Below are 14,388 nucleotides of genomic sequence, written 5' to 3'. Positions count from 1 at the left end.
GGAGAGGAAGAAGCAGGCTCATAGTGGAGGAGCCTGACGTGGGGCTCGATCCCGTAACGCTGGGATCACGCCCTGAGCCGAAGGCAGACGCTTAACCGCTGTGCCACCCAGGCGCCCCTCCCCAGGTGATTCTTACACACTTTCGAGAACTGCCCAAGAGCCTGGCACTGTGTCTGGCATACAGAAGGGGCTCATAACATATTCAGGGAATGAATGAGTAAATGGAAGGTGGGACATGATGAGCTTGTGGGCCTGGGGGGTCAGATCAGGAAGAGTGAGTTTGGGCTCCAAGAGATGCGGTCCCTCTGCCTTCCCACCTTTGGGCTGCACCCATTACCTGGCCTTACCTGGCTGGCTGGACCCCAACGAGCATGAGGATCTTGAGGGCGATCCTTCGGTGCAGGTTCCACTCCTCGATGGCGCTGGCCATGATCAGCCCGCTGAGGAAGAGGAAGTTGGTGTCCAGGAAGTACTGGGGGCAGACCTTGCTGGAGGGCAGGATGCCCAAGAAGGGGAAGAGGATGATGGGCAGCAGGGCCGTCACCGAGAGGGGCAGGGCCTCTGTGCACCAGTACACCGCCATGAGCAGGATGACAAACAGGCAGCGGCCTTCCTGCAGGGGGGAGGGGGGGAGATGCAGCTCAGAAGGGTCAGCGGAGCCCTGGGTGGGAGGGGGAGAAGAGATCCTGGGGCAGCACCCATCGAGGCACGTTCCGCAGGGAAGCTGTGGAGAGGGTGAGCGCCCAAAGCTTTGACCTTGAGCAGATAACATCACCTGTCTGAGCCTCATTTTGCTCAACTATACAACGGGAAAGCAACATCTGTCCATTTTATAAGACTGTTTGAGGATTACACGAAATGCTCCATTGGTTTAGGAGTAGACCCTGAGATGAGCATGAGAGTGAAACTAGTTTACTTGGTAGAGGATCCCAGAATGTTCTGGAAGGGCAATAGGGAAGCGAAACAGAAGGAAGCCAATACAGACAGTGTATTCATGGGAAGATTACCCCTATGGGCAGTTGAGGCTCAATCCTGATGGGGGACCCTGGGAGAGGGTGTAGATCATGCTTCAGAGTTGATCTCCTGGGAAACAAGAAAGCTGGCTTTTTACCTGCCAACTCCTGGCCATCACTGGTTGAAGGCTGCTCCTGGGAGCATTAACTCCCCGCACTTCTGGCCTGCCCCGCATACAGTGAGAGAACACACCGGTACAGAGCGTCTCAGGTTCAGCAGGAGGCTACGGGCACGTGCAGGATGGTGAGTGCCGATGGAGATGTGGAGAGAGCACCAGCAGCGGCCGCCACACCCATACACTCAACACAATGCCCAACCCAGAGCGCATGCTCTGTAAATGGCAATCACAATAAGCGGTATGTATGGGGTTACTAAGTACCGGGAACTGTGTAACCCTCACAAAATCCCAGAGGAGTGAGTATCCCCATTTTCTGGAGTAGGAAGCTGAGATGCAAGGAGGACACTAGCAAGACAATGATTGCAGAACAAGTCAATCTGCCTCCAGAGCCATTGCTCTTAATGGAATACCCGCCAGCTGCTCCCAGCGGAGCACGAGAACCTCTGACAAGTGGACAACGCAATGCTGAAGATTCAGAACCAAACAGCCCAGCGGTCGCCAGGGCTCGGGCAGGAGGTGTGTGTGTTGGGGAAGGGGAGCTGCAAAGGAGTGCAAGGGAATGTTTGGGGGTGATGGAAATGTTCTAGAAACAAGAGTGCAGAAATGACAACGCCTTCACTTCTGATCCATCAGTGTCTCACTGGATCCATCATCAATAGTGTCTTATTATTATTATTCACATGGCCACTGTCTGAATAAAATTGCTTACTGTCCTGACCTTGCTTTCTTATGTTCTCTCAAGGCAATGACCTTGCATGTTCCAGAAAACACAGAGTCTTTCTTGAATTCGATGCTGTCGGACACCATTTTATGCTTCTTACTTCTTACTCACAGGTTTGGTTGACTTTAGTCAGTGTCCACAGGACACTGAACTGAATTCCATCCTAACAAGCAGCCTCCTTATAGAACATACCCTCAGCTACACAGTCAGGCATCAGCCACATGCAGACACCAGGACGAGTTAATCCATCTAACTGAGGGGTAAGGACAGGATCCGAGGGACCAATGGCTTTGGCAACAATCTAAGCAAAGGTGACCAGTGACTAGGGTCTGGGGGAGTGGCGGAGGTAGTGAGAAGTGGTCAAATTCGGGGTCTATTTCCAAGGGAGAGCCTGACAGCTTTGCCGAGGATCTGTTAGGATGTGTAAAGCAAAGAGAGCAACCGGGAGGAGTTCCAGTTGTTGGCCTCAGCCCGGGGAAGAATGAGGTCGCCATTTACTGAGCCTTACAGAGCCAGGGAGGACTGTGGGATATACCCACACTCATTTGCACACCTCGAAAACGCATCCTGTTTTCTCAACAACCTGGCTGGGAGTTGAGACCAGGAAAATGAGTGAGACACAGTCACTGCCCTTTAGGCAGCAAATCAGACCGTGCCAATAATAGAAGAGTCCTCTGTGGCTAGTTCTCAAACTTGAATGACCCTCGCAGACTCTGCCTACCAAGTCTCCCTCAAGCGGGGGTATGTTGGTAAATATTTAACAACTGGAAAGCTCTGTTGTGTGTGTGTGTGTGTGTAGAAATTCCTTTTTTTTTTTTTTAAATATTTTATTTATTTATTTGTCAGAGAGAGAGCACAAGCAGGGGGAGGAGCAGAGGGAGAAGCAGACTCCCCTCTAAGCAGGGAGCCCGGTGTGGAACTCAATCCCAGGATCCAGGATCATGACCTGAGCCGAAGGCAGACACTTAACAGACTGACCCACCCAGGTGCCCCTGTGTGTAGAAAAAAAATTTTTTTTTAAAGATTTTATTTATTTATTCGACAGAGATAGACAGCCAGCGAGAGAGGGAACACAAGCAGGGGGAGCGGGAGAGGAAGAAGCAGGCTCATAGCAGAGGAGCCTGATGTGGGGCTCGATCCCATAACGCCAGGATCACACCCTGAGCCGAAGGCAGACGCTCAACCGCTGTGCCACCCAGGCGCCCCGTGTGTAGAAATTCTTGATTACTGTTTGGTTTAGCTAAGAAGTCACTCATGTCATTGACCAATGAATTTAGTTTTACTACAAATGTCAGTTTATATTTTTATTTACATTAGTGATTAAGACAAGAGGGAAACAAGGACGTATGTCAGAAATTCACTTGTTCACCGATGATGTGAGCGACTTCTTTACTGAATCAAATGATAGTTTTCAAATACTGGAAGAATCCATCCTCATTTGGGGGGGCTATTCACAATGTAACCACTATAGACACAACACATTTTACGTTTCATCTGCACTGTTAACATTTTCCAGCACTTTCTTAAATTTAGACAAGCAAGGGGCTCTTGGGGGGCTCAGTCGGTTAAGTGTTCAACTCTTGATTTTGGCTCAGGTCATGATCTCAGGGTCAAGAGATGGAGCCCCATGTCGAGCTTGCACTGGGCGTGGAGCCTGCTTAAGATTTTCTCTCTCTCTCTCTGTCCTGCCCTCGCCCCTTTCTCTCTCTCTCAAAAAAAAAAAAAAAAAATCGAGAAGAGCAACAAAACAATAAGCTAAGCTCTGATTTGCAGTGTTTCCCAACTCCCAGGTGTACGTACCCCCACGTGGTTGATTTCAAGCTATCAAGTGACATCACTGAACAGAGTTGGCAGGAGATGGACAGTAGCACACCCCCACACAGCATTTCCTCCACACATACTGATGTAAATAAAGCAGATACAGATAATCTCAAGATCTTAGATAACCGTAAAATAATCAGCAAGTGGTGAGCTTTGAGTATCTATTACCTTTGTTTTAATATATTGAATCACAAGTTTATATAGTTTCATTTTAAATATCTATGCTTACAACCGGCTAGCAAAATTTATGAAAACTCGACAATCAGATCTACGAGCTAGTATACACGCTCCAATACACTGTTGCAAGCTTCCAGACAGAACATCCACGCAAACCGCCCCCTCCCCAAAGGATCTGGGTTCTATTCTGTTGCAAACTTGACATTTTTCAACTCATGCTTGGTATCATGCTCCATAATGCAACTATCTTTTTAAAATATACAATTATTTTCTGCTGAATCTTGCCGCTGGCTCAGGAAGACACACCACATCTATCTTGTTTTTTATATACCACCTGCCAGACCAACAGTTATCCTGGTTTAGAAGATACAGGTCTTAGCTCAGGCTGCTATCACCAAATACCACGGGCTTAGTGGTTGAAACAGCAGACATTTACTTCCCCCAATCCCGGAAGCTGGAGAATCTAAGATCAAGGTACCAGCAGACTTGGGTTCTGGTGACAGCTGGCTTCCCGGCTTACAGATCCCATCTTCTCATTACATCCTCCTCACCTGGTCCTCGCTTGGTACATATGAAAAGCTCACTTTCTCCAAAGGCTCTAATCCCATCATGGGGTCCCACCCTCATACACTGATCTAATCTTAACAGTTTCAAAAGGACAATAAGGGGTTTGTAGGAACAACTTTATACCAGTAAATTTGATGAACTAGAGGAAACACAAAAACTCCTCGAAAAACATAACATTCAACTATCAGGAAAAGAAAGAGAAAAGCTGAATATTTCAGGATCTATTAAAGAAACAGAGTCAATCATCAAAAACCTTCCTACAAAAAAAACGTCTAAGGCCTGCTAACTTCAATGGTAATTCTACCAAACATGTAAGGTATAAATAATACATATCTTACACAAGCTCTTCCAGAGAACAGAGAAAGAGGGAATATTTCCCAATTCATTCATGAGGCCAGGGTAACCCTGTGACTGGCGTATCCCGATGAGGGCATTCAAAGGAATAATAACGGTTGAGCATTGCTGGGACATGCAAAGTCGTCTGTAAAACCAGTTTCCTTGTCTCTCCTGCCTCGCATCCCTATGCAAAGGAATTACAGGAACAATGACAACCCAAAGATTTTCATGTATTAACTCATCCAATGAAAGGAACTATCACTATCCTCTACTTCTTCCAAGTGAGAGGGAAGAGCGCCCCCCACCAAATACGTTTTAGAGCAACAGCAGGAGAGAAAAATAAACATGACCTTTCAAAAATTACCTGTAGGAGCTATAATTTACATACAATCAATTGCATTGTTAAGTATGCGTTATATGTTACAGTATATGTTAATCAATTGTTAAGTATACAGTTTGAGGTTTAACAAATGTACATACCCACATCACATCCCCATCAAGAAAGAGAATACTTCCGTCACCCCAGAAAGTTCCCTTTTGCCCCTTCCAGATCAATCCTCAGGCCCCTTCTAAAACACTGCTGTGATTTCCATCACTAGAGATTGGTTTTGCCCGTCCTTGGACTTCAATGGAATCATACAGGATGTACTTTTGTACTTTTTGTTCGGTACGAGGGCTGCGAGGTTCACGCACGTGGCTGTGTGTGCCCACGGTTCGCTCTTTGCTAGTGCTGAGTAGTACTCCGTCCTGTGAATACACCACCGTTTGTCCGCGCCTCCTCCTGCTCCTGGGCATTCGGATTGTTCCCAGTTTGGAGCAATGACGAGTAAAGCATTCAAATGCATCTGCTCTGGGGGTGACATCCTGTAAGTCCTTTTGTGTCGTATATGGCACATTATATAATGGGGGATGGAGGGGGGTTACTGATAAATTCTGGCTGTAAGGGGCTGCCTTTCAAAGGTTCTGAGTCCCAGGCTTGTTTTCTCCCTCTCCTTCTCCTCCCCTCCCCTGTTCTCTCTCTGTTTCACTCTCTCTCCTCCCTCTACTCACTCCCACTCTCTCTCTCCTCCCTTCCTTGGTGGTCTTGCCAAGATGTCAACATCAGTCCTTTGCGGAGCAACAACTCCAGATATAGCCCATGTCAGCTGGGAAGATGATCGGAGGCAAATGGCAGGAATTGGGAAGTTAATCCTTGGCCGGCTTGGGGGCTTTGCCAGTAAGTGGGTCAAGAGTGTGTTTCATTACCTTGCTGGTTAGTTAGGGATTGGAGCAGGGCCAAGGTGACCCCAAATAGCTTCCCTGCCCCAGCTGGGCTTCCTGTGGGCAAATGGATCCAGAATTGCCAGCTGGATGCCAGACATCTGGTGGGGAATTAATAAGTACTACTGCCCCTCACGCCCCACCCCTGCCAGGCCTTGAGGACAGAACTGACTCCCAGAGAGCAAAAATCTCCCAGGAGGCTTGGAGGCAAGGCCTTGTGAGCTGGCGCCCATGCACACTAAGTGGTGGGCTCTCAGACATCAAGCCAGCCGAGCCGGTTCCCCCCTCCAGGCCTTTGCACCTGCTGTCCCCTCCGCCTGGCCTTCTCGACCCTGATCTCGGTCCAGCTGGCTCCTGCTTGTTGTTTGGCCCTCATCTCAAAGGTCGCCTCTTCAGGGAGTGACCTGACCACGCAATCTGACCATGGATCGATGTGGTCCGATTTCCATTGTCTGGCCTTGTTTTTGTCAAGCACTTCTCAATTGCTGAAGTATTTCTTGTTTGTTGCCTTGTTATTTCCTTTCCCCCACTAGACCATAAGCTCCATACAAACACGACCCTTGTCTTTATCTGTTCACCTCTGTCTCCAGGGCCTCAGTGGATATTTACAGAATGAATAAACACACAATCTACATCAGGCGGCACAAACTCAAGCACAGGGCACCATTTAATGAGTGAAGCGGGCCAGTGGAAGAAAAAAATCACATCGTTTTCTCGAGTCTGATTTGCACTGCTGACAGCACCGTTATTTTAGCAGTGGGGGAGATGCCCACGCTTGATGATAAATCAGAGCTGGCGCTGGGCCTCGGAGTCAGGAGTGCAATAGGGAGGAGTGGGGACTGTGGCAAATGGGGAATATTGGCCCCTCTAAGAACAGCAACTACCGCTCAGTTTCTGGATGTTGCCATGAGAACATGAGCCCTACAACGCCAGATCTCCTGATTTTTTGAAAGCTTGAAACTGCTTTTGTGTGACATCTCACAGTTTCAAAAGATTTGCTTATTAAGAAGAAAGTGTAGGCAAAAAAACCCCACACCCGCAAGCACTATCAAACTCTTGGTCACCGGGTTACGATCTGTAGTCTAAATGGTTTTAACTGGTGTAAGATTCCAGGAAAGTGCTCACACATACACAATTCCGAATCTAAGTCAATTTACTAGGGATCACGGGATGCTATATTTAAAATCTCTGCTCCATTTTAAAATTCCTATTTTACAGGTATAGAAACTGAAGTCTGTGGAAGAGCAGTGATCTCTTGAGGGCCATGCAGAGCACAAGAGCAGAGCTCACGGCACTCAGGCCTGGTGACCATTTAAATGGTGCACCAGGGAGTGGGGTCCAGGCAGAGCCACGATTTTACCCCAGCCCACAGCACATCTGTCCCACGTCTGCCTCTGGGCCACCCCCTGCCCCTTTCGTGAACTCAGTCCAGCCACCTGGGTGCGTGGCGGTCTGCATGTCTGCAAATGGAGACTTCCCTTGATCCCTCAAGGGCAGATTGGGGTAGAAGCATAGAGTCGCATGATCCCAGGGCCCGTTCCTTTGAGTTTAGAGGGTGGGGCAGGTGTCTGATCATTTTCTAGATCATCTCAGAGTCAGCAATTTGCCTCTTTGCCACTTTGTTCTGTATCGAGGCTCCGCTCAGGAGACAGAATCTTGCTGAGGTGGCCCAGGGTTGATAGAATCAAGGCTTCTGGTGAAATCTCTCTCAGCTACGCGGCCCTCCCCTCTGCCATTAAAAGCTGGTACCACTCGGCTGAAATCCCCAGGGCTGCACGAGCCTGCAGGAGGCTGCTGCCCGAGGAGACAGCTGCCAGGAGCTCTTGCTGGTCCTGATGATCAAGGTTGACACAGAGGCCAGATTTTGGAGGAACGTGATATGGAGGGGGTTGGGGAGTGGATGCGGAAATGGAAAGGAACAAATGCCAAGGAAATCTCCAGAGCTGAGCTGTCCGCATAGAGAGCTTCCAGCCACATGTGCCTACATATGTTTGAATTCCTTAAAATGGAACAAAATTTGGAATTCCACTTTCTCGGTCACAGGAGCCACATTTCAAGTGCTCAGTAGCTGCTTGAGACCAGCATCTACCCCTCCGGATAGAGCAGATAGAACATTTCCGTCATCACAGAGGAGGGGCTCATGTGGCTCGAGGGCCAGGAAGTCTGGGTATGGTGGCTCTGCTACAGTGTCTCAAGGCCAATCCCTGAACCCTCCGAGCGTGAGTCCCTTCGCTTGCAAACTGAGATGAAGAAGAATGACCCTGGGCTGTCACCTCACCGAGGACCCCTTAGAGTGAGCGCGCACAAGGCACCTGGAATACGCACTTGGCAGATGGGCTGTTTCAGGAGTGAGGTTATGAATACATTTCTAGCTCTTCGTTAGATGCCCTCCTTTGCAAATTTCAGCCACAAATATGGTTTTTTTCTTAAAGAAGACATCCTCCGAATACACAAGCCAGCTACCTGTTGAACGCCAGGGTTGCGCTTTCTTTCTCTGAGGATTACTAGATAGTGAACGGTCACAGAGCAGAGATTTGAGGCCAGCCTGCTTTCTCCCTCCTTCTGGCTCACCTGAAGTTTTTGCTTCCACGTCCATAAGATTTTTTGTTTAACCCTCCAGTCCATTAACGTCACCATGGGATACATATATCTCAGTGTTGACGAGTCTCTATAAGTTGTTTTTTTTTTTTCTGGGAGACAGAAAATCTGCCTATGTCTTACTTTAGTTTCAGAGAAGTTTTCTGCTATTAAAGATTCGAATACAGAGGGTCCCCAACTTCCGTTGGTTCAACTTAATGCACAAAAGCAACACCCATTCGGCAGAAACCATGCTTCGAAGTTTGAATTTTGGTCTTTTTCCCGGGCCGGCGATATCCGGTGTGATGCCCTCTCGTGCTCTCTCCGGATGCTGGGCAGCCCCGCGATCCCAAGGGGCTACTGCCCAGCCACCTGCAACCATCGTGTCCCCATGCAACCACTCTGCTTTCCACCGCGACACTGTGCATTAGATGATGGCCCAACTGTAGGCTAATGTAAGCGTTCTTCCCCCCCCTTTTTTCCCTTTTATTATGTTATGTTAGTCACCATAATGTAAGTGTTCTGAGCACCGTTTAAGGCGGGCCAGGCGGAGCCGTGACGCTCGGTCGGTTAGGTGTAGTAAACGCGTTGGCGCTTACGATATTTCCAACCGACAATGGATTTGTCGGGCTGGAATCCTGCCATAAGTGCAAGAAGAGCTGTACTGTTTTCTGTTCTACTTGTTTTGTTTCGTCTTGAGCAGCACCAATTATGCCGAAGTCGCATTTCCTCTGTAGTCCATATCGATCATTTCCCCCTCATCCTTTCTTACTTTCTTTCCTATCTCATCTTGCTCTATCTCCTTCTCCTGTAGAGTACGCCCCTGGTTATGTTTTTACTTTATATTTTACAGATTTTTTTCCTGATTATGTTTTTTTTTTAAGATTTTATTTATTTATTTGACAGAGAGAGACAGCCAGAGAGAGGGAACACAGCAGGGGGAGTGGGAGAGGAAGAAGCAGGCTCCCAGCGGAGGAGCTCGATGCGGGGCTCGATCCCAGAACGCCGGGATCACGCCCTGAGCCGAAGGCACACGCTTAACGACTGAGCCACCCAGGCGCCCCCCGCCCCCCGATGATGTTTTTGATCTTTCTCCCTCTTGCCGTTTCTCATACGGTTTTTATAACAGAGCAGCTTTGTCTCTTCCACCTGCTTCCAGAACACTGTTTTTTTTCACATCCTTCTGCCTTTCACTATCTCTTCCCTGACCCTTTTATTTCACATCTTGAGATTTATTTTAGGAAGGCCATGATTTCTTGACATTTTTTCTTCATATCTCACAGAGAAATGTCTGTTCAATAGTTTCTCCTACTTGATAACACAGCTCTTCCAGTATTTATTCTTCGTTTACTTTGTATTTGATGTTCTCTGTCTTCTTACTTCTCATCCTGCCTTTTCGCAGGTCCCAAGCAGGCACCTCGTCACAGAAGGGGGGCCATTCTCAGGTGAGTTCTTTGTGAAAGGAGAGCGTGGGGAGAGGGACGGTAGGGGAAGCTGAGGCAGCAGGGGTCTGGGCATCAGCACCGCTGATCTTCCCAGAACCCTGTGTCACCGGTACTGCCCTGAAATATGTCTCCACTCTCAGCAGTGGGCTCAGTGTGGAGACTAAGTGTGAAGACCCAAGAATGTCATGGAGCTTTGGCGTCTCTTTGAGCTTCTCGTCTCTAACTGAGAGACCGAGAACCATTACAGCCATACAGCGGTCACTACGCATCCTTTCTCTTCCGTCTGCCCCCGAACATCCTGCTTCGTGCCAAGGAGCTTCGAGCCTGCTCACCCACTTCGCCTGAACTCCGTATGGTCGCCTGTGTCCCGGGGACTCGGCCTTCCCCGCTGTGCATGCCTCCAGCTCGGCCAGCATTCGGAAGGGCTCAGAGAGTTGAAAAGTCCTCTGGGAGAGCCTGTGGCCTGCCCAGGCACTACAGGGGCTCGCATCACTCCTGGTCTCCTGCCCTGTGGTCCAAACCCCACCAGTAGCGTCAGCCCCCTCTTCACACCCCAGGGGTGGCGTTGTGGCCTGGCGTCTTTCCTCGGATGGCATGTTCCTCTCCCTTTGCTGCTCTCTGTTGATGTTCTCAGACTGCTTCAGAAAGGTGGATGGACTAGAAAAGTCGGGATCCCACCAACTTAAACCACAGGTGCCTTCCACCTAGGGATTTTGCCACGAGAAAGGACTATCTTGCCTTTTGTTTGTCTTCGCACGCACATAAGTAGCGTGGGTGCTGGAATCAGGCAAGCCTGAATTAGAAGTGCAATCCTCCCACACTTGGGCTGTGTGATCCGGGTATTCAGCTGGCCTCAGCCTCAGTTTCCTTATCTGCTGGAGGCACGTAATGACAGCACCTACCTCGCAGAGTGATCTCGTGTGACATAACCACTGTCCCAGTGATAATTACGTGAGAATACTCCACGAAATACGAGCTGTTATGTTTTATACAAGTTCAATTTCTTGAAGTTAGGCCTCAAAAACACTGTTCTTAATTCTTAAAAAAAAAAAAAATCTTAAAATATGAGAGCCAGAATGAACCTGAGATCATTTAATCCAGTGGTTCTCAACAGGGGAGGATTTTGTCCCCTGGAGGACATTTGTCTGGGGACATCTGGGGTTGTCATGATGGGAGGCGACTCCTGGTGTCCAGTGGGTAGAGGCGGGGACGCTGCTAAACATCTTACAATACACAGGACAACCCCACAACAAAGGATTATTTGTTCTCAGTAGTGTCAACATTGACAGTGTCATGGTTGAGAAAGCCCGGGCTACACTAAGCCCTAGTACAACGGTTGTCCAGAGAAGGAAAGTGGCTTGCCCGAGGTCACACAGCGAGTAAGAGGGAAGGACTCGTCTTACCTTCTTTCATTGAAAAACTGTTGTGCCTTGAGCTTTACCAGGAGGAGGAGGTGGGAGCAGGGCTGGACAGGGATGAGGCAAGTGCCCCACTCTGACAGGGAGCCCCGCTTAAACTCTGCTTCCCTGGGTACCTCTCCAGGCTTCCGCTAGTCCTGGCCCCAGGTGGGAGCAAGAATGGGGGCCAGGGGTTTGGTGACCACAGTCCCTGACCCTGACCTAGTCATGCCAATCCAACCTAGGCATTTCTTACAGGAAGCCTTATAATCCCGCCCACCAAAGAAATCCCAGCTTCTCGGGTGAGCCAGGCCGTTACTACAGGGATTAAAGTCTGCAGACAAAATACGCAGAGATGAGAGGGAAGAAAGAAGAAAATGCCATGTCAGGTGGTTAATTTTTGAGCTGGGGAATGATTTCCAGGCAGACACAAGGCCACTTTTTTCCATTGCCCCCAAGCTTGCCCCCGTCACTCAGCAAACGTTCTCTGAGGCCAGGGGCAGGAGCTGTGCAGAAACCATACCCCCCACCACCATCCCTCCTGTGCCCCATTTCCCCGCTGAACCGCAGCAGGCATTTTTGCCAGGACACTGAGGCATGGCCAGGCTCTCAGCAGGCACCGGTGATGGCTCCGTGCCAGGCAGAAAGCAGGTTGGCCAGCCCTGTAGGGAGCAGGACCGGGGCCAGCTGCCCACAGTGGTGCTCTGCAGCGGCCCACGAAAGGCCCATTCCCCCGGGGTGTGCAGGGCTGATGGTGGGAAGCCCCGAACTCCAGCAAGGCAGCAGCCATGCCTTAAACCTCTCGGGATTCTCTCACAACCCCCAGCTCAGCGTCCATGCCGTGCAAAACCCCTGGAGCCACTGAGGGTCGGAAGCTTCGTAGCTCAGGCGCTCACTCCTGGTGTGAGTGACCTCAAGCAGACCGCCTCCCCGCTCAGAGCCTCAGTTTGCTCCCAGATGACATGACAGCGATGACGTCATAGTCACCAGGGTGGGACTACATGTGGAGGACAGCCAGTCCCCCAGAGGCAGGAGCGGTTAGGATCAGGAGAACCAGCTGCAGAAGGGAGCTAGGACACGCGGGCTGAAATCTGGGCCTGATCCCAAAAAGCAGAGGACCCTCTGAGTTACGCTGTTGGCATCCCAAGCCGGAGTGCCTGGGTTCAAATCCTGCCTCCACTGCTTCCTGGAGGAAGTGACTTAACTCTATGCCTCGGTCTCCTCATCTGTAAAATGGGGCTGATGACGTTGATGAGAATTTCAACCCCTGGAGTTACTGTTACAAGGATGAAGTAAGTTAATGAAGGTGAAGTGCCGGGAGCAATGCACGGTGCAGTCAGCGAGCCACAGAACGTTACCGCTACTGACAAGCTCGGTTTCTTTGAGACGTTTTCCTGCCCTCTTGGTCTTTCTTTTACTTTCTTGCCCTTTGAAAAAATGAGACGTTTCAGCCCAAGGATCTGTGAGGTCCTTCAGGCCTGCCGTGTAAGGAGGAAGGCAGCGATTCCAGGGGGCACACAGACATGGACCCCAAAGCAAAGGAAGTGGGGCGCACACACACCACAGGCCCCAGGAAAGGGAGAACCCAAGGCGCTGAGAAGCACCTGGGCATGAGGCCTGCACCTGAAAAGGGGGAGTTCCATAAAGCCAGCCGAGGCTCGGGGACACGAGGCTGCTGGGACTCCCACAGGCCTGGGACAAGCTGTGAGCGCTGGCCTGACAGGCGTCCCTTCGGGGCCGGGGGGGTCCTCCTCAGCACATCAAGAGGCATGTTACGCCATCCTGAGAGAACTGGGAGGGAGATCAAAGGGAACATGGCCACGGCCCTTCTGTGAAAGCCCTGTAGGCTCGGGGCAGGTCCCCCCCTCCCCTCCCGCCCCCAGTCTCTCCAGCAACTCTCCCTCATTGCCTCAGAGCCATACCACGGCTACTCGACAGGCCTACACGCATCGAGCCCAGTTACGGGCCAGGTAGCTTCCCATGGATTCCCTGCTTCAACCCTTCCCACAGCTCCAGGAGGCTGCTACAGCGGCTGTCCCCCGTCTGCCGTGGCTCAGAGAGCTCGAGTGACTTGCCCCAGGTCACACTGCCTCAGTTTGAGCAGTAGATGGGAAGGATAAAGTGACCATTTCCTGAGGGCTTCCCCTGGCCAGCCACCAGGCACGCCTCGGACACGCAGGAACTCACCTGCTGGGCACACGCCCCCGTCTAGAAATGAGAGAACAGACCAGAGAGGTACCACGACTCTTTCGTCCACGTGTGCACTTCTAGACAGGGATGAAGTGTGATGCCCACCAGGTGGTCTGAGCCCAGGGCCCTGGACTAGTCTCAGCGATGAGGGTAACAGTGATGGGAACAGCCGGCCCATACTGAGCACTCACTCCGTGTGGGTGGGTGCTGGGCGCTGGGCTGAGCTCCCTACATGGATTGTGATTTTGTTCCCCATACACTCTGGTAGGTTCTATTACAGAAAATGAAAGGACACTCAACAGAAAAGTACTTTGCAAGCTCTCTCATATCCTCTCTGGGTCTGGTCAGTCTTGAGGATAAGCAGAGGTGAGTTGCGTGTGCCCATTTTCCAGAGGAGGAGACGGAGGCATAGAAGGTTAAGCTGAGCACTAGTCTAGGGTGACCCAGAGGGAAACAATGGAGACAGTCCAGAAGTCTGGTCTCTGATTTCCCACCAGGGCTCCCCCCTACCCTCTCCGGTGCCTGAAAATACCCGAGGAAGCAGTTAAGAGCCACCTGTGTCCATCTGGGCCCACGACTCAAGGGGGAGTAGAGGAAAAAGTAGAGGGGGTGACTCGCCTCTGGAGACCTCTGAGGCCAGCCATCTCATCCTCTTACCCTTCCTCTGGACTGGATTGGTAAGACCCCTGGACTCATTAGCAGATGTTCTAACAAGTTCAAGTTCTTGGAGCCATTCATTAAAAGTGTTCCTGGGGCAGCTCGCAC

The 14,388-nt window shown here is 50.4% G+C and overlaps 1 protein-coding gene across 7 annotated transcripts in view; it reads right to left on the bottom strand.

Moving 5' to 3' along the window:
• The window catches only part of SLC13A3 (solute carrier family 13 member 3), a 71,778-nt gene that overhangs the window by 45,314 nt on the left and 12,076 nt on the right, over positions 1-14,388 (bottom strand). For all 7 annotated transcript variants that reach the window (XM_048222244.2, XM_048222243.2, XM_048222246.2 and 4 more), the window contains exon 2: positions 348-613. In XM_048222244.2, coding sequence (XP_048078201.1) covers positions 348-613 — 266 coding nt within the window. The remainder of the gene's footprint in view (positions 1-347; positions 614-14,388) is intronic.

This window comes from Ursus arctos, unplaced genomic scaffold, assembly GCF_023065955.2.
Source record: "Ursus arctos isolate Adak ecotype North America unplaced genomic scaffold, UrsArc2.0 scaffold_16, whole genome shotgun sequence".
NCBI classification, from domain to species: domain Eukaryota; kingdom Metazoa; phylum Chordata; class Mammalia; order Carnivora; family Ursidae; genus Ursus; species Ursus arctos.
The sequence above is the reverse complement of the archived record's forward strand: the minus strand, read 5'-3'. Positions and strand labels throughout refer to the sequence as shown.